This window comes from Lontra canadensis, unplaced genomic scaffold (assembly GCF_010015895.1).
Source record: "Lontra canadensis isolate GAN:19392208 unplaced genomic scaffold, GSC_riverotter_1.0 scaffold1, whole genome shotgun sequence".
Lineage (NCBI taxonomy): Eukaryota > Metazoa > Chordata > Mammalia > Carnivora > Mustelidae > Lontra > Lontra canadensis.
The window spans coordinates 36,611,417-36,638,543 of NW_022630995.1; the positions used below are offsets into that span (position 1 = coordinate 36,611,417).

At 46.2% G+C, this 27,127-nt stretch overlaps 2 protein-coding genes across 3 annotated transcripts in view; both read right to left on the reverse strand.

Annotated features, from left to right (window-relative positions):
- CUNH4orf19 (chromosome unknown C4orf19 homolog) overlaps nt 1-10,912 on the reverse strand; it is an 85,447-nt gene extending 74,535 nt beyond the window's left edge. Inside the window, exon 1 of the mRNA XM_032853551.1 lies at nt 10,802-10,912. The gene's annotated coding sequence lies outside the window, so the exon portion shown is untranslated. The remainder of the gene's footprint in view (nt 1-10,801) is intronic.
- A 5,448-nt stretch (nt 10,913-16,360) lies between these two features.
- Nucleotides 16,361-27,127, reverse strand: part of NWD2 (NACHT and WD repeat domain containing 2) — a 176,170-nt gene continuing 165,403 nt past the window's right edge. For both annotated transcript variants that reach the window (XM_032853562.1, XM_032853567.1), the window contains 2 exons: nt 24,754-25,343; nt 16,361-20,480 (listed from right to left, as the gene is read on the reverse strand). In XM_032853562.1, coding sequence (XP_032709453.1) covers nt 16,548-20,480; nt 24,754-25,343 — 4,523 coding nt within the window. In that variant the 3' untranslated portion in view covers nt 16,361-16,547. The remainder of the gene's footprint in view (nt 20,481-24,753; nt 25,344-27,127) is intronic.

The following is a 27,127-nucleotide window of genomic DNA, read 5'->3' on the forward strand; positions in this document are numbered from 1 at the left end:
GATCATGACCGGAATTGAAGGCAGAGGCTTTAACACAGTGAACCACCCAGGCGCCCCTACCCGTTGCTTTAATGAGAGTTTTACAGAGTACTGAGAGCACAACGCCAGACATGGACAGAGTCTGAGCACATCATTTAGTGACAGACAAAGATTTATTTACTGGACAGTCCAATAAAAGCCAAGTTATTCATAGATACAGTGTGTGCTAGAGAAGACTTATTAGCTTGTTGTAGTAGGAAGAATTTTAGAGTGAGAATAAGCATATTCCTGGATTCCAGTCTTGGCTCTGTTATTAATTCAGGGTCATGTGACTTTGGCCGAGCCATTAACCTCTCTGGGCTTCAGCAGCCCCGGAGATGAAATGGAGATAGTGAATCAAAGGACGGCTAAGGCCCTTTTTGGGTCTCACACTCTGGAATGAATGTGGCCTGTGTGTTCAGAAGAGCGAGTAATCACTCTGGGGTAGAATGAGCAAGAGTTTTCATAATAGAACTAGGGTAGTTTGTTCATTTTCTACAAGGTCTGATTTCTCTGTTACAAAAAACCCAGCGTACAGAAATGTCAGATGTAGATTGCCAATATCCCTAGTAATCTTTGCTTCACAGATAAATACGGTTAACTGTTTGGAATTTTTTCTTCCAGATATTTTAATTATAAGTGCTACTTACAATCATTACTATTGCTAAGTGCTAATTATAATCATTACTATCTGTATTAAAATGGAACGCCAAGTATATGTTTCTTCAACAAATTCTTATGATTTAAAATTATATCCTGGGCATCCTTCCACCATGTCATCACATACATCTCATTATGTTTATTAGTACAGGGTGTTGCACTGCGTCTGTGAGCTGTGAGCTGTACTTTCTTTAGTCAACGCCTATTGACAATATAGAAATTGCTCTTTTTTTTCTTTTTGATTATAAACACTGATTCTAACACTATAAAATTTCTTGTATACCCACGTCCTAAAATTCAGTCTTGACGTTGCCTGCCTCTCTTCCCATTCCTGTCTGTCACCAGGTCCCGGTGCTGTGACTCAGTGTCTCAGGAAGCCAGCTGTGTCCTTCTCTCCATCCAAAGACCTCCGCTTCATTCAAGTGGAGGTCCAACAACAGGTCCTACAACCACAGCCCCTTCGCGGGTCTTCTCTCTCCCCAGCTCTGCTGCCAGAGAAGCAAATCTTGTGACTTCTACATTGAAAACCTTCAATAGCTTTTCACTGTTCTTAAGGCCACTGACTTATAATGCCTGTCTGGTCTATAATTTGCTTTACAATCCATTGGCATAGGCTCTGGGATGCATGCATGTGTTTTTAATCTGCACCCTAGGCTGGAGATTTGCTTGTGGACCACGTGGGAGGCGGGAGAAAGACGACCTTTACCCTCGCTCAACTCTAGATAGTGGAGGTTTGGAAATCCACCAAAACCCCCTAAGTGAATAGGAAGGATCACATTGGTAGAAGTCAGATTACGTACAGCTCGTGGCCAACAAGGCCCGCCGCCTCCTGCCTACCTCTCCTGGTACTCCTCGTGCTCAGAACACTTCTAGGAACACCGTCCCCTCTGGACATGTGACTGCGCTGTTCCCTCCCCTGCCACGGGAGCTCCCAGGCCTCCTGCGATCTCACCCTCTCGTCTCACGTGGACATGGTTCCTCAGGGAAGCCCTTCCTCCCTCTCAGCCCAGGCCCCAGCTCCCATTCCATACCCTGGCAGTGCCCAGGACCTCGCTCCCCGCCGTCCACACAGAAAGGTAGAGGGACACGTCTGTGGTGATCACGCTGATAACTATGAGACCGTGTCCAGGTCTGTTCTGCTCACCTTTGTGTCCCTGCCAGCTGGCCTGGCCTCTGCAAACATTTGCTCAACAGAACCTTGAGATCTCAGTCCACACAGCATTAGTAGAGGGGGGAAAAAAAAGCTTTTTATGGCACTAAGTTCACTAACTAGAATAGGCCCGCTATAGTGAAAACACTTTACAATAAAGTTCTTAAAATAATCCAATCAAACGCACAAAGTAAAGGATGCAAAGTAAAGGCGGTCTCTTTTAAATACTATAAATGCCGAGTTGTTTATTCTGAAAATCCTTCACGGAAACCAGGACCAGGAAAAAGTCATCATCTTCATGCCTCATTTCTCCCGATTTTACAGTTTCCTTTAGTCTCGGCACTTACACAATGATCATTTCAGCATGTAACTAAGTTCTGCTTTCTCAAAAAACTCACACTTGTCTCCTCTAATGAAGTCCTTGGCACCCTCTCTATTTCCCACTAATATAAACATGGAATTGTGACTCCATCCCCCCTGCCGCACCCTCCCGGTTTCTTTCTATGTTTGAGGTAGACAGAGCATTTAAAACAGACCCTAGAGACATTTCACTGGTGACTTTATAATAAGGAAAGTTATATATCTGGTTAGAAATTCAGGACAAATCCTGTGTATCTAAAATGTGAAGTCTGCTGTCACTCCGTGTGGCTTTTATCGATGGTAAAGCTGGAGTGAGCTGTGGGGGGATGGGGGTCACCTAATCGCCTCCCCCATCCCATCCTTTCCTTCCCTTCCATACCCCACGATGCTGCTCTGGTCCAAACCTCACATTTTACACCTGAGAAAACTGGAGGCCACAGGCTGAGACTCAGAGTTATTATTACACGTCTACGAAGGGCAGACGCATGCGAGGAGAAACTCTCAGTTTCCCAGTTTTACGGATAAGGACGCTGAAAGCCCGGAAATTAAGTGAAATTCCTGGGGTCCCACATCAAATGGCAGAACTGGGATTCAAGGCTGATGACGGTCCAGCCGTCATTCGGGGCTTTCTGGGAGCATGGGTCCCCAGCCTTTACGCCTCCAGGATCACTCAGGAAGGGCAGCAGACCAAATGGCTTAGTGATGGAAGAAATACAACCTTGCTCCCAGCGTCTTTTTAAAAGGCTCACATGAACTAAACAGACGGTCAGCACTTACAAAAAGAAGTGAGTAAAGACATTTAATGGGACCAAACATGCACAGGACGCTGTCATCTGTGTTTGAGGGGATGATTCTGATGGCTTCTGACTAAAGGCATGCGCGGACGTGTGCGTCACCCAGTCACACCTGCCATTAGGGGCCCCACAAAATGCTAGGGTGGCAAATTCTTCAGTGGGTTTTTTTTTTTTCCTGTTTGTTTGCTTGTTCTGCTTTTTGTTCGTCTAATTAACTCTTACAGGGTAACTGCCCGTCAAGGGTGCAATTTCAGTAATTTTACTTTCTCTAAAGATATTTCAGCTTTTTTTTTTTTTTTTTTTTGGATTCCGTGGAAGTCACATTCCTTTTGCTCCATTAAATCTTTGAATTCAGGCAGGGTATTACTGGAAGACAACCCTCTAGCTTTCTCCACACCAGAGGGCTGTGACCGCTCTACCCTTCCCTTTGTTTTCAGGCTCACCTCCCCAGAACCACATCTCAGCCCTGCACTTCAGCACAGGAAACGCTGGCCTTTAGCTTTGACAAGAGAAAGCCGCCCATCAGTAATGGAGGCTGAACTAACCTAAGGCGGGAGGGTCAGGCCTCCTTCAGCGATCTTCTGAGGCTGGACCTCTGCCTGGGTTGCAGGGCCGCAGTGAAACTGTGACTGTGTCCATTTCCAGGACATTTGGCCTCCCTCACCAAAACCAAATCCCGGTGAGGGTCGTAAAGCCTGTCCCATCAAGTTCAAAAGAGAATGCAGATAAATTTGCAAACTAAATCTTGACTGTCTAGCCAATTAACTCTGTTTTATGATTCTTTTTAGAAATGACTGCAGCAGTAAATGCATCCTGGGACATGCCAGACAGGCAGCAAACCAGGATTCAAACCCAGGTCGGTCATCGCGACCCTGACCTTAAAACTCAAGCTCTCCCAACTTCCCCAGGGTGCCCAGCAGAGGCTGGGAAACACAACAGAGAAAGAATTGCTTTGAAGTCTTTCAGTCAAAGAGTACAGGGCTTGGGGAGTGGGGGGAGGGAGTGGAGCCTAGGGGTCCTGCCTTTGTTTTGCCCCTGACTTGCTGGGTATCCTAGAAAGAACAGCTTTCTCTCCCCAGGCTTTGGTAGTCTTATCCCTAAAACCAGGCGTTTGGATCAGTGAAGCTCCTTTCCAGGTCATGATTCTGTAATCTACAGACATTTTCAGAGCCTTAGCTTAGTTGCTTAAGAAAATAGGCTTAAAATTTTACTTGGAGAAAAGAAAGATCTTTTTATCACTGAAAGAATCAAAGGAAAAGGTTGCAAAATTACACCATTTGAAATATAAAGTGTGATTTGCTGCCACTGGAATCAACACAGGGATTCAACTCGATAAGGAAAAGAGATGAGGGCGAAAATGTTTTTATGAGGCATTTTTAAGTTTCCATGAAATAATTACTTTAAAATCCCCAATTTAAACTTTCGAGCATCTGAGTTTGGCACAGTATCTATGAGGAAGGAAGGAAGGAAGGAAGGAAGGGAACCCCAGAGCAAAAATTGATCAGTTTGATAATTTCCTCCAAAAACCAAACAGAAAACCTGCAGAGTGCTTTGTGGGTTAGTCAGAAGACTCGGCTTGGAGTCAGTAGAACGGAGTTCAAGTCTTAGCTGAGTCACATCCCGACCTCTCACTGTCCTTAACTTATGAAAGGGGCATAATAATCCTATCTCTACAGATGTCAAGGGGAAGATCTAATAAACTGAAGAACTATAGGAAAAGCTGTTCCATTATAACTCACTGCCTGCCAAAAACAATTCTTTCACTACATACAGGGAAGGACAAGGGATAGAGATTTGGAACTTCGTTTGAACTTCTTAGCCAAACTTCTGAGCCAAAGCTGAAAAACTGCTACGACTCAAAGGAGTGGGAGAAGCTGCCTGAAAGCAAACAGAAAATCAAAACTACCATTCCACCAGAAAGGATCTTCCTTTTCAGGGCTACAGAAGGCAGAAATAACATCCCAGCCTTAAAGTGTGGGAAATGCAGTTCAGACCTTGGCAATCCAGAACCATCTTACTTCCTTCCTTTCTTTTTTTTCTTTCCTCAGAATGCAAGTTCTCAGGCTTTGGTTCTCAGACTCCACTGTATTTAGGAATCGTCCAGGGATGTTGTTAAGATGCTGATTCTGATTCCACAGATCTGAGGTAGCATCAAGACTGCATTTCTAACCAGCTCCCAGGTGGACCGCCATGTTGCCGGTCCATGGACACCACTTTTGAGTACAAGGGTCTTGACTTTCTAAGGAAAAAATGGTGGAGGGTTGCTTCTGGAGACACGAGGATATGGATTTGAAAGCTGTCTTCATCAGCTCTTCACTGTGGGGCCTTGGGCGGGTAACTTCTCTGTATAATGACACTAATACCTGTCTTATACAAGTGATAGGAGATCCTTTGAGATACTAATAAACAGATAACAATTCTTTGCAAATTAGTCTTTCCCTTGGCTCCCCTAAGCTCATTCTCTTGTCCCTTACTACTCTTTTCTGATGATCCAGCTGGCTTATTTCTCTTTACTCTGAATCTCATTGTTTACACAGCTTGGGTGTCCATGCACACACACCATACGTTCTTTGAGGGCACAGTCGTCCCTGATTTTATTTCTTTTACCACATAAATCAAGCCAAAGTATTCTTAAAGTTAAATTGGGTTCATATGGAACCCTGAGTTGTATGATAACACCATCCCTCCCTGTCCCTGTAGAGTCCTGAAGCAGAGGCAGAGCAGTGTGCTGGTTACAAACATGGGCTTTGGGTCAGATCTGAGAACTAAAGCCGGTTCCATCCCTGGCCAGCTGCGTTTCCTGCCTAACTCAGACTGACATGTCTGGGTCCCAGTGTCTTCACCTGTAAAATAGGATTTCTGCCTTCACCTCAAGCGTTGTTGGGAAAATTAACTTACGTTAAGTTATGCGAGTGCTTGGCCAATGCGGTAGATTATAAAAATGATCATGACTCCCCACCCCTCCCCAAAGCCTTCCTGTTCTCTAAGCTGATTTTGCCTGTTCCTCCCGTCAAAGAAGATCCCTTCTGAATCTGGGCTGGCCTCCTCACTGGCTTTTAGAGGAGACTGGAGGAGAAGAAAGCAGCTTGGGTCCCTCTCAGCCTGGGCTTCAAGGAGCACAACTTCCATACTCCCTCGTGCTGCCCTGGGCCAGTAGGTGGTGAACAAGTGAACCAGCCCCGGTGGCAGGGGCAGGGCTGCCTTGTGACAGATGCATGAGGGAGTCCGACAAGTCCAGTGCCCCAACCAGGCCCCAACTGTTGACCCACACAGTCATAAACTAAATCAACAGTAGCCATTTTCAGCTACTACATTTTTGGACTGGTTTGTTACACAGCAACAGAGAATCGATATTCTATGTAAGTAATTTCTCCATAAATAGTGGCTGTTATAATATTTTGGGGAAAAGCTACTTAACCAAAGAATCGACTTCCCATACCACTAAAATCTGTCCTTTTCAGCCAGTAGTCGCAAGGTGACTGCACTGGGAATTGGGATTCTCGGATGTGGTCCCAGCAGTTTTTGTGTTAGATGACCGTATGACCTCATTTCACCTCTCGGAGCCTCAGTTTCCTCTAAATTAAGGTGCTCAGAACAAGTGATTTTTTTAAAGTTCTTTTCTGTTTCTAAAAAGGATTGAGGGTGCACTTTTCCAGAATGCGACACTTACTTCCTTGCTAACAGACGGTTCTGAACCCAGTTTTTCCTGTCTTGCCGACGCAGAATGTCATCACAGGCAACCTTTGCTATATTGGTTTTGGTGTTTAGCAGCTGGTTATGACTCCATCTCACACTGATCCTAACGGCCTTATGCAGAATCTGGGAGGTGAGCCTATTGGCTCTCTGACCACCAAAGAAGAGGGCTAATGCTTCACAGCCGTGACATGCAGACCCAATCTTAATCACATGTAAATGACCCAAGGTTTGCACTCAATTACCAAATGGAAGGAAAAAGACATACCACCAAAATCACAAGAAATGTCCAAGCTCTAGGGTATAGAGATGGACTCTGGGACTCCGAAATAAGTGAATCACCCATAAATCCGAATACACATTGCATGATAGAGCTCTGCGTGGGGCAGTGACGGAGGTGACTGTCCCTCTGTTGCAGGCCCTCAGTGCCTCGTGTGTCCCACTGGGGTGCACTCTGACATGGCATTTCTGCACATGGCGACACACGTCATGCTGCCCAGCTGTCCCCCTCGACGACAGCTACCCAGTCAAGAGTCAGGGTGTTTTTATTCCTAGAAGGAGTTGAGCTAAATTGGTGAGTGTGCATGCAGAATGAGGGTAACCGTTGATCCTAACTTGGCCTTCAGATGTACGCATTTAAGTCTGCGTGAAGCAGCGCTGGGTTGTTGAAAGTAAGAACTATACTTGGCTCATTCTTTATCAACACCTTTCCCCGTGATAGAAACAAAGGGCATGCAGCCCGAGAGTAACATCCGTAGAAGGGAAAGCACGTGGCAGGCAGCTACCTGCCTGCAACAGATGTATTTTGAAAAGACATGGAAATCAACTGCAGAGACTTGAGTCACCCCCATATTTTCTTGGCTTGATGTCCCCAATAACTTTGTCCTGCTAAGTACCTTCAGAATCAATTCACTTCTCACTCCCCTCTCGGGTGGAGTGTTACAGCAGCTGCCTTGCTGGGATCCTTCCCATTTCAGTCTTCTCATCACAGCCGGAGAGAACTTTTTTTTTTTTTTTTTTAAGATTTTATTTATTTATTCGACAGAGAGATCACAAGCAGGCAGAGAGGCAGGCAGAGAGAGAGGAGGAAGCAGGCTCCCCGCCGAGCAGAGAGCCCGACGTGGGGCTCGATCCCAGGACCCCGAGATCACGACCCGAGCCAAAGGCAGCGGCCCAACCCACTGAGCCCCCCCCGCCCCCCCCCCCCCCCCCGGAGAAAACTTTCTAAAAACAGAGCTGCTCTGCCTAAAATGCTCCGTTGGCTTATCTGAAGATAGCAAGGTCCCTGAAGGCAAGGACGGTGCCCCTAGCACCCCACTGAATGTGTGTCTGATTATCTCTGGCCTTACAAACTTGCTGTCTCCAAGGTCAGGGAAGGGTTTCTCTTCATTTCGGAGAGCCACGTGTCCACTGAGTAGAACGGAATTCGCTGCTCGGGGTAAAATTTGAGACCGACTCCTTTTTCTTTTAATATTCGCTGCAGCTCAGGAACATCTTTCCCAAGATGCTGGATCACACTGAGCTAGTGTTTTCACTTCTCATTAAGTATCTGCTTCAGGACACATGTTCACCTGATGGCTATGTTAAGTCTTAGGATAGGGTCTTTTTTTTTTTTTTAAGATTTTACTTATTAGAGAGAATGTACACGAACAGCAGGGGAGAGGGGAAGAGGGAGAAGCAGACTCCCCGCTGAGCAGGGAGCCCAACATGGGGCTCTATCGCAGGACCCTGAAATCATGACCTGAGCCAAAGGCAGATGCTTAACAGATTGAGCCTCCCAGGTGTCCCAGGATAGGGTCATTTTGATGATATATAGTGTTTCTGAAGATTCCAAACTCTATGGGACCAGGATATTCTCAGGTGAAAGGGGAGTGTGAGTAGGTAACAGATTTCATTTTCATGTCATTCTCTTACAACAGTATTCAGGTGCTGACCACATTAAGAAAGGCTACAACTGAGTGAACCATCTGACCCGCAGATGGGTGACAGCTCAAGTGTATCCTCCCCTAGGATGAGTGCATTGACTCTTCTTTTCTAGGTATCTAGAAAGTCTACCTGCAACCAGATAATCAATCTAATGACCCACCCCTCCCACCAAAAAAAAAAAAAAAAGGGCAGGCAGGGGCTAGGTACTATTTAACCAAGACCTCAAAAGAAGCCAAGATTCAGGGTTACTGGAAACATTGTGAAACCAAAGGAATTTGCAAGGCCAGGTGGAGGAAACCCACCTACTGGGAGACTGGAATCCCTTCCAAGCTCAGTAAATGGGCTCTTGAGGGCCCAAAGGCAGGGCAGTTCCAGGAGGAAGGAAGGCAAGTATCTGCACTGCCCTTGGGCTGGGATGTGGTTCTGGCCAGAACTTGGCTAGGTTGTGTTTCCAAGCTCAGAAAGATATGAGGTGGGAAGTCAGGAGAATCATTCCATTTTTAGGCTACTGAACATACTTACATGACATGCAAGTTTCTATCTGGTTTTAATCTAGATATTCACAAGCTCTAGAACATTGCAAAGACGGGTCCCATTTATCTTTAGATGTCACTGGAAATGGAAACCTTTAGAACCATTAAGGACCAGGCCCTGGGGCCAGATGCCACGAGACAGGCACTTACCACATACTTGCCGAACAGATAGAGCAGGACCAGGATGAACACGGAGTGAGCAAAGAGGAGAAATAAGTCCAACCCCACCTCCTGTATTCATCATGTCTGTTCCATTCCTGTTGTGATCAAGGCAGCTTCCTATCTATATCTGATTCTTCACACGTTACGGAAGTATAAAGAACCCCAGAGTCCCACTTAGCCTGAAGAGCTTCAAAGCGCAGTTTCAAAGACCTGCCTCGCGACCGCTGAGGTGTTCTGTAGATACTGGTGTGCAGCATCAGAACCTTAACATCTGTCTTCTTAAAATATTAACCGGAGGATTAGGTGTGGGAATAAGTGGAACATTTTTGTGGGAATAAACAAAATTTATTGTGTTTAAAAGCAGCGACCACTTTCTATTTCTTTCTGATTCAACTCTCAAATGTTTCTCATCTTTTCTACAGCCTTGCTCCTCACAACAGTGTGAGTACAGCCCACCCAGGACACTCATAAGCCGTGTGAAAAGCGCCACCAGTAATTCTCACCGAGTCGGGAAAAAAAAAAAACACCCTATTCTTTAATGATCTGAACCACCTCCTGGAACACTGACTTCCTCTAAATTCACTGGGCAAAAGTCTATACCACAATGGAAAATGAAATGTACTAAGTTACTAAAGGGAGTTTTTGTTTTGTTTTTGAGGTTAATTACAGTTCTGGAGGGGGCAAAAAAAGTCCCAATGATTTAAAAATCTGTCTTGTATCACTGGAAAAATTCTTCAGTGGTGGTTTGTGAAAATCTCACCTCATCAGGGCTGCCAAGGTCAAATGAGACCCAAGCAATCGACCCGGGAGATGCTTGCCTAATTATTAAATATTCAACAAACAGTTTGTAACCATTTAACAGTTTGCACCTGATACGCTCCTTCAACACGTGCAGCTTCCTAGCGCTGCACCCTCTCCGCCCCACCCCTTCCCTTCCCACCACCGCCACCCAGGGCGCCAGCACCCCCACCAGAGCAAATCCTGGGACCCAAGGACATTTCAAAGAAACAGCGGCGGTCAGCATTCCATTTCCGTTTTATTCGAAAACGCTCAGATGTTTAAAAATGGGGGAGGGGGGGCACTTAGAAATAAGGGACAATCTCTTGCAGTTTTTCCAACTCAAGTTCTCGGGCGCCGCTGAAAGTTCATTAATTAGGGATTTAAACCAGAACTGTTTCACACAGCACGGAGATGCCAGCTTTCCCAACTGTCCTGGTGTTGAGTTTGGGGCATCTGTAGAAGTGCCGCCCACGTCCGCCGTCCCCCCTTCCCGCACCCCGTGGGCGCTGGATCTGGCCTCCCTTTCCGTGCCTTTGTTGAATTCTGTGACTTTTCCGAAGTAATCAAACTGAGCCCTGCCTCGCCCCATTTCCAGCCCCCGTCAGAAGGAAGTAAAGAAATAAAAACGACCTGCGAGAAAGTGGGGGAAACTGCCCCCAAGCCGAGCGGGGCAGGAGGCAAGCCCGCGACGGGGCGGGATGCGCGGAGCGAGGGACCGTCCCTACCTGGGGCCGGGCGGCGGCGGCGGCGGCGGCGGCGGCGGCGGGGTCGCGGCGCCCATGGCTTCGCCGGCCTCGGGCGGCCGCGCCGGGAAAAGCCAGCGGCTCAGCGCAGCCCGGAGCCCGCCGCGCTCGCAGCGGCCGCCCCGGCACAGTCATTGGGCCGGCGCGTCACGTGGCGCGGCCGGCGGGCGAGCCTCCCCGGCACGCGTAACCCTTTACCTGCGCGCCCCGAGCCGCGCGGGGAGCTCCCGGCCGCGCGACCCCTGGAGCCGGGCTGGCCCTCTCCGCGGAGCAACGGCCGGGGCGTGTGCCCACCGTCTGCCCGTGCCGGGACGCGTCTGGGCGCTTACTTCTCTGTCCTGCTGGAGGGAGAGGGGAGACTGCTCTGATTCGGGACGTCAGTGGGGGACATGCGGAAATTTGGCCCCGGGCGAATAGATCTGTACCCCTTCACCCCGTATTTTTGTGTTTAGGGTTCCAGCCTCTTCTGTTTCCACCTGGTGGTGTGCGCTATCGCTTGCCCGCGCTCTCCGAGTAGAGGGTCGGGGACACCGTGCGGACGCTGTCGTTATGTAACTCGCAGGGAAGTTGCACACACTCGCCTCGCCTGCACACTCGAGACCACAATGGGAGCTCGACGAGGGCCTGCTTCCCCTCCCCCACTTCCCTCTCTTTTCCTGGGCTGTTGGAACCCCGGCTGCAACACCGTGTCCACACCTCCCGAGCTCCACGCCCCTCCTTGCTGCAGTGCGCGCACGTAAGGAGGGTGGCGAGCTGGTGGCTTTACCCGAAAATACTGCTTAGGTGTCGCAAGTTCTTTTCACCTGTGTCCGCAAGTTGGGATTGACAGGAAAATGTGTTGAGCAACTGCGCCATCTAGCTTACCCTCTTCTCTCCCCTTCCAGTTATCCAGGAGAGTGAGGATAAAACAGGCTGCTGCGGAATAGGACAGAGTATTATTTAAAGACGGACATAATGTCCTTAGTTTCTAACGGGCCCATTTTAGGGATTCCAGCCCCATTTACACATCTACCACCTTTTACGGGAGCAAACTCATTTTTTGGGCATCTTGCCAGTCGCGTAGTAGCTGCATGCTTTAAAATGATAGATTTAGAGGGAAGTTACATGCTAGTTTACATCATTTTTTGGTAAAATCCTTCGTCACAATAAAGAAGTTGTCGTGTCCAACTTCTAGTGGATGCTTTAGTAACGCCCACAGAATACTGATACGTTTATCCGTTAAGTTACTCTGACCAAAAAGACATTGGTATTTATCTTAGGTTTTGAAGTGTGGTTCCCAGGCTAGTGGAATCAGCTTCATCTGGAGGGATTCAGTAAAAATGCAAATTTTGGAGGCTCTACCCCAGACATACAGATTCTGAAATCATTGGGGATAGGGAGGGTGAAGCAATCTGTGTTTTGCCGAACACTCCAGTTTGAGAACCACTGCTCTGAATATGCTGAAGCAGCTGGCTGGGTTACCTTCATCTCTCAAAGGCAGGGATTCTTTAAAGCCGGAGGTGGTGGTGTCATCGGGAATCTTAAATTAGGTGTTATATAATTTGTCATATTGTTACACTGAAACGAAACCCCCAACCTGTCCATATGTGTGTTATCTGTACTCCATGCAGATCACATGGAATGCCAAATGCAGCTGTGAAGGGACCCTTGTGAAAAACACAGAAGGAAAAAATCCATGGTTTCTGGATGCACGTGGGAGTGAAACACCATGATTCAGTGAGTGTTTTAGGTGTGTTCGTGTTTTCATTGGCATATAAATCGTTCCAACCGGTGAGTCAGGGAAGATAGGAAAACTAATTTGTTTGAGCGGATTTGTCAATAGGCTTCTAAATTTGTCCATGTGGTTCTAAAAAAAAAAACCCCACAATTTAAAAAAGTATATGACATTGGCTGAGTTCGAGAGTTTCATGCTGTATGGATTGAACCAGCCAGGCGCCCCCAGAATCAAGTTAAAAAGCCAACATAGCTTCCAAAGTCATCCATAGTATATACTGACTCTCCCTGTTCCCTGTTTGTCTTCACGCAGCTTCCTTCACCTGCGATGTCTTTTTGACATTCTGACAGCTAAGTGCCATTTGTCCTCCAAGCCTCCACTGTCCCCTCCTCTTGGCCATTCTTTTTGAATCCCAGTTCAAGTTAATTGCTCCTCTGCAGTGTAGTCTCAGTATCTGCTTTTCACTTTTATTGACAATTTTTTTTTTTTTTAAATCACAGTCCGTCTTACATCTAATTTAGTTGCGTCTCCTTTAGATTGTAGGATTCTGGAGGGCAGGGGTTGTTCGTGACTCACTTTTAGATCATCCTAGGGCATAAGCACAAGGCCTTGGACAAAGCAAACACACGGTATTTGTTGCATTCCTGACCCTGGGAAAGAAGATATCTAAGTTTGTTAAACAACAAACTCCGTGTGTACGAAATGGTTTTATGCAAGCACTGATGATCCATTTTCTCCGACCTGAGAGGGAAGACTTAACCTTCAGCCTAAAGGATTTAGATTAGAATCCAAGAAGGAATTCCCGGCGTGGTAGTGTAATTAAGGAAAGTTTCCAAGGGGGAATAAACTCTAAACAGAAATACATCTCAACCACATAAAGATGAAACCAGATAGATAATTTCTTCAATTTTTTTTCTTAACGTCTCGATTTTAAGTTTCTCTGAGAATGGTTATTTCATGAAACTGGATATAAAGTTTTCATCCAATTATTTTCTAGTTATCCTCACGTAAGCTCTTCATTGCTAACTTGTTTAAAAAAATTTTTTGTGAGTGTGTGTGTGTGTGTGTGTGTGTGTATGTGAGAGAGGATTGTCAATTCCCAGAGGCAAGAAATGGAAAAAGGTGCCTATGGGAGGAAGATCCCCCTTGTCCTGCCCTCTCACCTGGAGGCAGTTTGTGAGCAGGACAATTCCTTGCTTCTAATTCTTCCTACCTTAGCCCCAAGCCCCAGAAGGATGCACACTGTCCTTGCACTTACCCATAGAACATGTTTCCTGTCTGTTTTCCTGTTAAGACTGTGAAATCCTAGAAGGCACAAGCTACTTTACTAACCTTTGCATTCCTGGCAAAATGCGTGACCAAATAACTTTGCTAAATGAATACATCCGCACTCTTGGTTTACTTGAAACTCCTGGAAGTTTGCAAAGCCCTCTGGTGATCTTCAGAGCCTCGCCTCTTCTCTAACCTGCAAGTTGGAAAACATTTTGTAGGCCATTATCAGAAAGTGCCTACGGGATACTCAATGCTGTATTTTGTGTGCTTTGGGAAAGGTAACAAACAGCACATTGATGGTGTATTGAAATCCTATTCAGTGACTCCCCCTGGGCCTCTGTTTCTAGATTTTTAGATCTCTGAATTTGAAATACTAACAGTACCTACCTCATAAGGCTGTTGTGAAGATTACCCGGCTTAGTACATACAAAGCTCCAAAAATAGAGTCTGGTGTATAGTAAGCATATTATTATTAGTAGTATTATTATTATTTCTGAAAATCCCTACACTTGCAAAAGTTGGGGAGGAAAAACTCCACGGAAATCTTAGTTTACCTTTTATTCATACAAACAATACATACACAAGACTGTCCATTGTTTGAAGACGGCAATAATTTTCTAGTGTAACAACTCTGTAACAAAATTTAACTAAATGTAACATTTATGAAAATATAAATCTCTGATTGGGTAATTCTTCCCAACAATACAAAGTTTACATAAAAACATTCAATATGAGCTATCAGTTGCAAACAAGTTAGGAAAAATCATTCAAGTCACTTGTTAAACTCTATTGGCTGTTACACAGAATATTCACACACTACATTTAATCCATCTAGGCATTTAATTCTTAGAAATGTGCGGCATGGAGGTCCAACTGATAAGGACAGGAATAGGAATGTGTTGCCTCAGAAGAGCTAAAGACAAAAAAAAAGCACTGACTCATACAACTCCAGGTGATCTCTACATGGGCTGGGACTTCGCCGGGCTACCCCCCTTTCTGGCTGGTAGCTGGACCAGGAGGAAGATCCTGAAAAAAAGTCTTCGACCACTGAGTGGGGTGTTTATGTCTGAATCCCGTCTCTGTGTGCTTACACGTCAACTTGCTTTCCGCAGTGAAATGCAATGAGCTTGCATTCCTTTCGGATCCGCTCACTTTGCTTCTCCATTTGCAAAAACAATCAAGATGTCACTGTCTTTTTCCTCACATTCCTCCCCAACATCCCTATTAGGGCTGGAGCAAAAGCTATCACTCCCTTTATCTCGCCGCTGAAGATCTGCCTGCGGATGCGTGGTGAGTTCATGGCGGAGATGGGCTGAGAGCACATCAGTTTCTTGGTCCTCATTCTGCTGCCACAAGTCACTTTCCCGTCACTTTCAAAGCAACTGAGCACTGCTGATACCCTTCTAAAAGTCATCCAAGGACAGGCCATGTGGAGGCTATGGAAGGAAGAAAATCACTTTCCCCCTTCTGGGATGTGATATTTTCTTTTAAGTAGGTGAAGTAGTGTTTAAAAAGTATTTAAGACTATAAAGGCCCCGGGGAGCCCTCCACCAGAAAGGGTGACAGAGGAAGAAGCCTACATATAGAGTGGGGAAGTAAGAAAGTGATTACAAACAGGGACAAGAAGGAACCTTTGGACACCCTTAAGATTTGGGGAATAGTTTAGCACAAAGACAGGCATGTTCAGCTTGTCCCCGAATATTTGGTCGTATGTCTGCATTTTACACAGGAGATAGGAGGCATGAGAGTAAGGCAAATGTCTTCAGTATTTCATAGATGGCGTGTCATGAAAGCTTTCTTTCTGTTAAGATTTACTGCAGGGATTGAGGAAATAATGTATGCTTCCATAACGACTGACCGGATAGCCCAGACTTTTGTTAGTACAGTGATGGAAATGAACAGATGTCTTGACCAAATTTATAATGCCCTTTCTATAATTCCACTTTAACGCCCAGCACAAATAGGCATTTCAGAAAGACATGAAAAGACTGTGGTTTCTCATTCAACATGTTTCTTTCGCAGCCCAGGAATTAGTTTAAAAATCGTATGTTCCGTTATACAGAAACCCTTGCATGCGGCTGTCTCAACTGTATCTTAATGAAGACTGACAGTGTGCTCAGTAGCCCTATGAGAGTGGTACTTAGTACTTGTGCCCAGTCCAGTGCGTGGCCTCGCATTTCACGTCCTTTCTCCTGGGAAACTAGGGATGCAAGGGGGCATTTTTGTTACGTGATTTTGCACCTTTGACCTCCCATCTGCAGACTGGGTTTACACAGTTGTCAGGATTGTAAAATGTAAGGAGAGATTAAGGCTGTGTTTACTTACGGCCACACAATCATTGGAGGTCAAACGGCTCTTTCGTGTTTGCAATTCCAGATGATTTTTGTAGCACTCATTCCAGTCCGAGGGGTCTGTATATGGTTCTAGCCTCCGTCATCCGAGCCCATGGAATGAGTTATGTTGCTGCTTCCCACCCAGCGAACATAAAAAATATCCAGTCAAACACCATTTTTAGAAATTCTCTGTCAAAGCATCATTCCTGGATTAACGTTGACAAGAAGAGCCAACTCAAAACCGATTTCGTGTTTGTCCTTTTGGCGAGCATGTGAACGCTGGAACTCCAGCATCTTTCCTGTCTTTAAAGAAAGGAGTAGTTTATCATTTGGGAGACAGAAGATACTTCCTTTTTTCTTCCTTGTGTGTGTGTATCGTGCATGTCTGCTGAGTGAGAAGAACGTTTTGTCAGTTGTCAGGGGTGTAGCTGTGGCCCCTGGGCTCTAGGGCTGAGCCCACCCGGTCATAGCAAGGGTTGTGTTTCTTGGATGGCGTCACCTCGTTGGGCTCAGAGGAGTCACTCACCGTGATGGGACTGTCTCTCGCAAAGACCTCAGTAGACTCTCTCCATAAGCAGTCCACAGACACCTTGAAACAGTAACTACTGCACTTTGGCCTGGACGCCTGTGTCGCGTTGTTGAAAATCTGTCTGCTGTTTGAAGTGGCGATTTTAATTTTCAGTGCGGCGTCTACGCGGTCCACCACTGTGTATATCCCTATGCTCCCGTCGTCAAAACCCACTATGATGTTGAGGTGTCTCTGTGAGAGGGCAAGAAAAGTTGGTGTTTTGTAAAGGGAACAAGCACCGATATTTTTGCCATCGGCCAGTCTCATTACAATCAGACTGGATATCGCACCGTTTTCGTCCTCTTCCTCCCCGTTTCGGAAACAAATGTACACCAGGTAGCGACCATCTCGAGACAGCCTCTGCCTCCAGATGACCCCAGAGGCGTGGACCACCCGTAGTTTACCGCTGTGTAAGTCCAGCACATTGATATTCTCGTCTCCCCTGGATATAATGCCTAGCTTGCCGTTGGGAGAGATCTCAAAATCCTCCAGGTTTTTCAAGAAGTTGTTCGGAAGCTGCACGCGGCGACAGATGACTTCATCTGTCAGACTCCAAATATTCACTGTCTCGGCTGACGTGATAAACACGATGATGTCAGGGCAGTCGGGGATCAGCTTAAAATTCACGATGGTGGTGCCGTCTTCGCAGCAGAATTTCTTAGTGATGCTTCCCGTCCAGAGACTGACAGCCAGCACTTTGCTCTGGGTCATGCCCACCACAAAGGTATTTGCTGAGGTTATAAAGGCATTCTGCAAAGTGGTCAGAATGTTACAGACCCTGTGGCCTGTGGCCAGTCTCCAGACCCTGGAGGCATTTTCCTCACAGAGAGAGACCACAAACTGGTCATTGTGGGTTATCAGCAGCTGAGATATTCTCTGCCCGTTAATTCGGAAGAGGTTCTCGCCGCTGCTGGTGTGCCAGACGTACTGACTGCTTTTGTCATCTGATGTCACCATGACATCTCCAGAGGATGTCAGCACGCAGTGCTCGACTATCCCTTCGTGCTTGAAAACTGCCTCAAGGAAGCCGCTGCTGAAGTTCCACTTATGGACACAATCCGAGCCATCGAGGGAATAAATGATTTCCCCTCTGGCGGGTAACACCAGGCTTTGGATGGGTTTCCCAGTCTTATCTATGTTGGACATGGCGGTGATTATGTCTATATCCCAGATGGAAAGAACACCACTGGTTGACAAAGAGAGCAGCATATTGTGGTGACTGGATTTCACCAGCTTGACTATGGTACCTGAGATTTCCTGTAAGCTCGCCATACATTGCCCAGTGTCCCGCCTCCAAAAAAACACAGCTGAGGTATTTTCCATGGTCGCGATGATGCAGTCCCCGTTTTTGGACAGCACGGCAGATACAAAGCGTTCATTGTGCTTAGCTCTGAACTTCTCGGCCACCTTCCACATGCTGGTATCTAAGAGCTCGATGCTGAGGGCTTTACAGATCAGAATCGCATTTTGGTCCTCCGAGAGTTCAACGCTGACCACCTCACTGTCTTCTCTTCGGCAGTCGAAGTCATCAGTCAGCTGGGGATTGGAAATGTCCTCAGTATTCCAAACCGAAAGGCTTCCCTCGCTGTCCACCATTACCATCTCTTGAGCCGTGTCCAAGATGAGGAGGAATTTCACAAACCCCCCGGAAAATTCAGAAGTCACCGTGCATAACTTTTCTCCACTCCCTAAATGAAATATGGTGGTGGTGTTCAGGTACTGTCCACAGAAAGCATACATGCCATCCAGAGAGCACTGGACACAGGTCACTTCGTACCAGCAGTGGAACTGGTAAAGGGGCCACCCGTAGAGCAGATCGATGACGGTGACATCTTTGCTGGCTTCAAGCCATGCCAGGGCGTGGTTGACGGACAAGGTAAAACCATTGATGTAGGTGGAGCTGCTTCCGTGCTTGGTGCCTTTGATTTCCACTTCAGACAGAAGACACGAGTTTACATTGTCGTAAATCAGCAAGGTGTTATTTGTCGTGGCCACCACAAGATACTTTTCATCACTGGTGAGTTTCATGCCCAGGATGACAGACTGGGCTGTGGTGATCTGCCGGAGGAGTTGACGGGTTTCCACATGCCAGGTGCTGATGGAGCCGTTCTCTAGAGCTGTGAGGACAGTACTGGGGTTACAGGTAGGCAGAATCTCGGTGACGTGAAGGTGACTAGAGGACAAGGGGAGACGCTCTGGGCTATATGTCACATCCATGGATGAATGTAATGGCACAATGGAGCAATATTTGGGCCCATCTTTGTCACATTCTAAAAGGAGATGTCTAAGTTTGGGTAGGGAACTCACAACAGGCAGCAGCCTTTGCTGAAGCTCTGCGGAAAGCGAGCCCGGAAACGCAGTGACCTTGGTTTTGATGCCGCGGAGAGTGCTAGCCAGGAACTTCAGCTCCTTCTCTTGTGAGTAGTTGTAAGCCAGCTCGATGTCTGAAAGCACTTTGTCAAACTGGCCGATTTTGATCATGGTGTAAAGCCAGCTGAAGTTCATGATGATCCCGTAAAGCAGGTCATCGGTTTTTCCACACCTTGTCAGGTGGTGCAAGAGCTCAGACATTTTCCGATGATTGACGAAGAAGATGTCAGGCTCCAGTGGATTACACTGGAAAACCCAGGGCTGGTCTGGAGCCTGCCTATCAAAGGAAGCCTGTTCCATGAAGTGCTTCTCTTCCTCAAGCAAGCTTCTGCTCTCCGGGTCAAGGCAGCCGTTCAAGTAGGGGTCCTCAAGGCAGAAAGCTTTCCTCCTGCCCCCTGACCAGACTCCCAGAAAGTAATCTGCCAGGATGGCGTGCATTTCACGCAGGTCGCCGTCATCCTGCAGATACAACTTCTGGGCTATGAGCTGCAGGTGTCTATTGGCCCAGACCAGGAGTGTGACGTTCTTCACGTGTCTTTCTATTAAGTATCCACTGAGACCATCCTTGAGCCTTGCAATGTACAGGTAAGGTACTCTCAGGGGATTGCTGGGCCTGGCGTTCTCATTGAGCTCATTCATCACACTGTTGTCTAGGGCCAACACATCCTCCAGTTCCATTTCACTCAAACCCATTTTGGCCATGGTGATGTAACCAAGAGCCCTGGAGACCAGTTTCTGACCACACTTCTTCTCCAAGGACCAGAAGAGCTGCTCTATACTTTCGTGAACCGTGACACACAGGGAGGATTCATCGACGTCTTTGTGTGATCTCCAGTGTCTCACCTCCCTGAAGGTCAGGTTCACAAACATGGGCAGCGTGCACTTGGAGAATGCGTTGTTCACGTAAATCTGTTGGCCTGATGTGACCTTCCTTTTGACCCGCAGCAGCTGGTGTTTGAGGACCTGGCTGCACATCTTCCTGTCCTGGGGAATCAGCTCGATGTAGTTGGCTTCCTCATGGATAAGGCACCTCAGTTTCTGCAGGATCCCATGTCTGTTAGGCAGTGTGGACAGGACTATTCGTACGAAGCGGGGAAGGTGAGCTGGGAGCCACCAAAGCTTCCTGGCCTCGTCACTCTCTGAGAGCTGCTCTAGGGCATCGAATATTATTACTAGAGGTCTCTGCAATGAAGACTCATTCAAAAGATTTATAAACAAGTCACGGAGGTCATGGATCTTCTTAGGGTAGTTTTGAACCAGACACCGGTAGTTGACTGCTAATTGTTCACAAACGCTTAGAAGGAGAGTCTTAAGGTCAGTACTCATGTCTGTGGTACCTAGAAATCTCATGACGACTACTGGGTCGGATTCTGGTCCTGTGTCTTCATGTAGCCAGCCATAGGCCTGAAACATAAAGGTAGTGTTTAGAATAGTAATATATGTTCACATGGTTGCATACAATAGCATTTCCTCCCTCCAGGGGTCAGACTTCTGGTAACCCTGACCTTGCAGACAGTGGCCTAGAACCAGGAACTAGGCACACCTGAGAAGATCAAAGAGCTGTCACAAAGCTCATGCACTAAGATCTACAGGCGAGGCCATCACGATCACTCTACTGAAGGTATGAAATAATGATAATCGTCTTATTCAATCCCAAGGCAGCACTTAGCTTTTACAAAGAATTTCATAAACAGTGAATCTGCATATCTAGTATGGTCAGGTTTTCATCACTGAATCCTGTTTCCTGGCATGGTGGTTGGCTCACAGTAGATGCTTAGTAAGTATTTGTTTAATGAATAGAATAAGTAGAGATTTACACATTATATGGAGTCAAATGTCTTCACTAATTGAGATCCCATAGGGCTGATCAAATTCTTAGCTAAGTAGAATGTGATAAAAAAATAGTACTAAAATACTGAATAGAATCCTTAATGACCCAGAGACATTTTCCTACATTGTGGTGCTATAGGGTTATCTTCTTGATTACTCATTGTTGTAAAGATCTATATAATGCTGACTAAAACTTTAAGCCTTATGTTTTATGACAGCTCATGATGTATCTACAGTCAGTTATCAGTCTTCACATTACCTCTAGGTGGAGCAGATGGGATTATAGTACCATTTAACAGAAGAGGAAACCAGTCCACTCGGATAAATGACTTGCTCAGAGTTAAGTGGTTACCAAGAGACAAAGCTGGAGGGTATTTTTTCCCCTCAAACTGCAGAGCGAAGGAGATAACATATATAAGGGGGCTGTTAAATTTAGAATTTCTCTGGCAGGAAAGGCAAGGACAAGAAGGGATATGATCAAAGTATATATAAAAAAAAAAATCCCAAAGTCTATTTTTAGGGAGATAATGTCTTTCAGTAATCCTTGGAATTCACCAAGGATACTGCTTAGGAAAGGACGCAGTTTATACATGAGGAAGTTTTTTAAGTTTATGAAACTTGGTTCCTCCAGGTATAGTTCAGGTTAAGGCATGAATAAGTTTAGGAAAAGGATGTCAGTTTCTGAATGAGCTATTAAGGGAAAGGAGCAAGTTACTGTTTAGCCCCAAACCTTGAAGCCCATGCGGAGAAAGTTAATCCTGCCATCCTACTACAACTGTCCGACAGTGGCAAATCAGAAACAGAACATGATATTTCATCCCTGTGTGGATTTCTTCCGATGATGATATGTGTTGCCCTCTCTCCTCCCAGTCCCATGTTGTTGAACGTGTAGAGAGCGATCCTCTGATCATGAGCTCGTGTCCATGGAAATGCTGGGCATGCAGGAGATAACCTCGAGATAAACACGAGACGTCTCTCTGCATTCTCACAAGGGACATGAAGTCACGAAGAGAGTACAGGTTGTTGTTGGCAGGATAGACAAACCCCAGGAAAGGCGATTGGAGCAGCGGCACGGGACCTAGGAACAGGTAAGGGAGGGGACCTAGGAACAGGTGAGGCTTCTTGTGGGACCAGAGTTCTGGACTGTGGATAGACACACTCTGGTGGTTGGACATAATAGCCAGAAGAGCAAGAGCTCAGAAAAACATTTCTCAAGTTGACCAACTCGACTGTCACCACCTCCTGCCCCGCAGGGTCTGCTGATCCGTACAGGGATATCAGCACATTCCACATGATTCTGTACATCCTGTGCTACCACACATGGACTTGCATCACAGGGAATATAGTCAAGTCCAACAACATTTGCACCTCCAACCACTTTGCCCTTCCCTCTTCCAGAGGGAAAAAGCCCTAGAGTGAAGATCAAATGCTGTATGTGGATGTTTTCTCATTAGATTTCAGCTTCTGTACGTGTGCTCCTCATACTGCTGTTGTCCTGTTGACTTGGAACATTCTAAAGTTTGAAGATTCACATACAAATTAGTGTACACACACACACACACACACACACTTTATTTTGATGCAACATGGCCCCTAAATGTAACCCTGCCACTTCGTCTGGTGTTCCATTAAAAAAGAACTATGTCTTCTAACAACAGAAGAAACACCAGGGGTGCTGGGTGACTCAGTCTGTTAAGTGTTGGGCTCTTGGTTTCGGCTCAGGTCATGATCTCAGTGTCATGGGATTGAACCCTGTGTCCAGCTCCACAGTCTGTGCAGGGTCTGGTTTGGATTCTTTCTACCTCCTCCTCTCTCTTTCTCTTTCTCTCTCTCTCAAATAAATAATCTTAAAAAAAAAAAAAAAGAAGGAGGAGGAGGAGGGGGAGGAGGAGAAGGAGAAGAGGAGGAGGAAAAGAGGAAGAAGAGGAAGAAGAAGAGGAAGAAGAAGAAGAAGAAGAAGAAGGAGGAGGAGGAGGAGGAGGAGGAGGAGGAGGAGGAGAAGGAGAAGAAGAAGAAAAAGAAGAAAAAGAAGGAGGAGGAGGAGGAGGAGGAGGAGAAGAAGAAAAGAAGGAGAAGGAGAAGGAGGAGGAGGAGAGAAGGAGGGAAAGGAAGAGGAAGAAGGAAAAAAAGGGGAGGAAAAACCAGCAGCTGGGCTTGGCATATTAAGAAATGGTAAATTAACTTTCCTGGGGACTTTTTAAGAGTAAGTTTATACACCAGATTTTTGCCTGTGAGCTTACTTTGAAACCTAATCCCCACATAAGGTACAGCACAGCGATCCCTGTTCTTGTCTTTAAGATGACCTCCCTGAGATTGTGATAGCACATGATGGATGACGAGAGTGTCTGTGGAGTTAAAGAAAGCTCTATTCTTGAGAGAAGAACCACAGGAAGGACAATGTAGAGATTCTGAGGTAACACCAAGATAATAGAAACCATCAGACAGGGACGTCCAGTGCAAAAGGAGGTTACGACGGAACTAGTTTAGTCCAGTTTAGGCCGACATGCCAAGACAAGAGACCCTACATTCCAGAGTGAGGTTCCACACAGCAGGCAAGATTTGTAAGGGAGTTGTGAAAACCAGTTTTGCTACCTTTTTTGGGACTAAAAAGGAGTTTCAAGAGGCCAAAAAAAACATTAGAGATTAGGGTGCCGTGGGTCATATCTGTTAACATCCACTCCCAAAGGGGAGGACTGAGCAATGCCCTCACTTCTCACCTCAGGAAAGAGACTTCAGTGGCCTACTGACAGGGTGTCCCCTAAAGCTAGGGAGCCAGGGCGACAGATGTCCTCAGACACCTGAGAAATATGGAGGTTAGCTGACGAGGCTGGCTAGCTCTTCGGATAGAAGAGGGGTGGAGAACTGCTCTTTCCCAGGTTGAAAAATACCCGAGTCCTTCCCATGTGTCACATGTGGGCCACTGGCAAGACTGAGTTGATGGAGGTTTTTGTTGGTTCTGTTTTCCCCCGATCCCATCTGAGGGAGCTTGCTGGGCTGTGGATCTTGGCAGAAAGGTGCTAGAAGTGTGTGGCTGGGTGTCTAGAAGCCATGGAAAGGACCAGCTAGAAAAAAAAAAAAATGCATCCCCCTGTGTTTGGGGGAACTGTGGATAATATAAGATGCTCAGTGAGGATGGGGCAGGAGAGATGGGAGGGAAAGGATGTCCAGGAAACTAGAAAAAGGCCTCAGAAGAATTAGGAGGCAGCTTTAAACACCTGATGTGACCACAGAGTGTGGAGACTAGTTCTTACAACAGTACTGGTTATGTAAGAACTTTCTGGCCACCTTATCTTTCCTACTTCCCTGAAGCCACAACCCTAGGGCCAGGGTGGGGGGTGAGGGGAGCGGGGGAAGTGCTATGTGGTGAAAGAAGGGGAAGATGACCACATCCTGATTTCCCAGGGCAGGTGCCTTGCTTATCGTGAGCCTCAGCTGCGGGAGAGAAATATAAACTCGAGTTTTAATTATCCTCTTAGACTGGACAGATTCAATTGCTGAACTGTGAATGACTTAGTGTCCAGAGCGATAGGAGGGCTTGTCTTTGCTGAGAGGATGAGAAGAGTTGTGAGATCTCCCCGAGTCCCCATCCAAATGGGAACTAGCCTCACAACATAAGTTCGACCAAGGAGAGATAAAAATAAAGCTGTTCTCTTAACTGTACCCCATGTGTCTTATTCTTTCCGTATGACCAATATACCAGCATAAGAGAAACACCGAAGTCGCCTTTCCAAAAGACTAATTATCATTCAGGTAGTAAACACAGAGATGGAAGTGAATTTTGACCCATTTGTCTTTTCCCCAAAGGAAAGGATTTTACAAATAAGCTTGTGAAAGAAAAGGCTCTCACCTTCTTCGCTACTTCGGCTAGCAGGAGCGTCTTCCCAGTGCACGGTCCTCCGTATATGACCAGAGGGTTGATGTGCCCAGTTTTGCTTGGCAGAACGTACTTATGCACGATGTTGAGAGGTTCACATTTGTACTCATAGAAGGAGGCGTACGTCTTACACAATGAGGAATGCTGAAGGATTTCATCGTAGAGCGTGTCAGTTTCGGTGTCAAAATTCTGTTGGACGGTTGCCTGAATGATATCGATCATGTCCTCATAAAACTGTTTACCAAGTCCTTCTATGTAATGATTTTCTATTTCTTGGGAATAGCCCAGTTTCATGTCACAATGAGTAACAGACGTGTACACTCTGAGATTAGATGACGCGACAATAGTCGGGATAAATTCGTCCCTGAGTTTTATCAGCTTCTCTTGGGCTTCTGCGTCCCGCATCATCCTTGGTTCTGTGCCAGTGATATCCATGTACTTTCCCATCTCTGGGATTTTCACAAAACGCTCAATGTTAGCGATTTTCCGAATGTAGCAAACACACTTCTTCAGGAAGGCTGGAGTTTGCTTTCCTAGAGCAAAGTCAAACTCGTCCTCTATCGCTGAAAGAGAAAATGTGGCAGGGGGTTGATTGTCTCGAACAAGAAGCAGAGGCCTGCACCCCCTGCACTTCTCTCTCAAGTCACCAGGGGGAGATGATTTTGCTCGCAGGGGGTAGCAGAATCTTGTAGATTAATTACTTAATTCCTTAATTTCCTATCTCTTTACCTAGACAGCCAGGAACCCAGTACAATGGGTTTTAATTAAAATTCGTTTCCTACCCAGTCAGAGGGAGAGCTTGAAAGCATAAGAAAGAAAGCATCCTGAATTTATAGTTGATTCTTTTAAGTTCCTGTTATGTTTCTCTGTCAGATTTAAGGGGTTCTAATAGTGAAGAGCAGGGACCTGCTGGGGCCAGGAAAGAATGAGGAAGAGGCCAAATGACCTAGCTCGCTGACTTTTGCCTTGTCACTCTCTCCTTTACCATGTGGCTTCACCACTTTGTTTGAGGGTGCACTGTACCCCCAGACAGACGTGTCAAGGGTTATATACAAGCATGCTCAACATTTGATCATGTTCTGATTAGTGATCAATCTGAATTATCCATATCACTGTTAAATTCCATTATATCCAGCAGAGCAGGTACAGAACAATGACTTAGTGTGAAAATGCATTTCTTCAAAGATAAACCGGGTCATACAACACATTGGCTTCTACGCAAGCAAATATACATCATTAATCACTGAGGCCCCATGAGAACATTTAAAATGGGAGCATTAGTAACACAAACATCACTTGTGCATGATTTTATAGAGGGAAAAATAAAAAGGAATAAATAATTAAACCAATGGCAATGAACTTTAAGGCATGCAGTCTTTTAAAACTGGCTGCCTTCCCTCACTCTCCCCCACTTTCCTTCAACCGGTTGGTCTTAACTGAGCATCTACTCTGTGCCAGGCACGCTGCTGGTTAGTCAGGATACAGTGGGGAGAGAAAACAGACAACCCTGAGGGGGAAAGCCTTTATGGCACTTCTAGTCCAGTGGAGGATGGTGGACATGAAGCCCAGAGTCCCACAGATGAATGGATTATGAGTGCTTTTAGTCCCATGAAGGAGAATAACATGGTACAGTGAAAGCAAACAATCAGGAGGGCTACCCCATTGGAGAAGTCAGGGAAGGCTTTCCTAAGGAGGTGACTCCTAGGCAGTGATCTGATGGAAGAAGCAAGCAGGGTTGGGGTGGGCCCTGAATATGCCAGGACAGGCTGGCCAGAAACTGAAAACATTTCAGTGTGCTGGCCTCAGCTCCAACATCAAACAAAACCCGAAACGTACGTGTATTCTCTACTGTGACTATTAAGGAAGGTGGGAACTGTATTTTTAAGTGGTGCCTTTTAGAACTCAAGTGATGATGATTTTTTTTTGGGAATGATAGCCATCAGTCAAAAGCAATAACTCTAGTAAAAATGATCTGTTTATAGCCATCAGCATGGAGGGAGCTGTGCTATAGTCATCAGTCCACATTATGAAGGGTTTTGATCAGACAGGCTGGTTAAGGAGGCCAGTCAAAGGAGTTTATACAATGTGTATCTACTCTTCTTTTAATGTAGACAAGTCAAGATGTAAGAAATCCCCAGAAAGCAGCCTTTGGCTCATCTCTTTTCCAGCATCTACGAACCATGCTAGGAGGCACCTTGGATGAACTGGGCGCTACCTTCCATGGACCAGGAGAAAGGAAGTGTCAGTTGTATACCTAATGGCTGATAACCAGACACTGCACCGGCCCCTCTGACTCCCAGGAAACAAATCAACTCTAACATAACTGTCACTGTTACCACCTCCATGG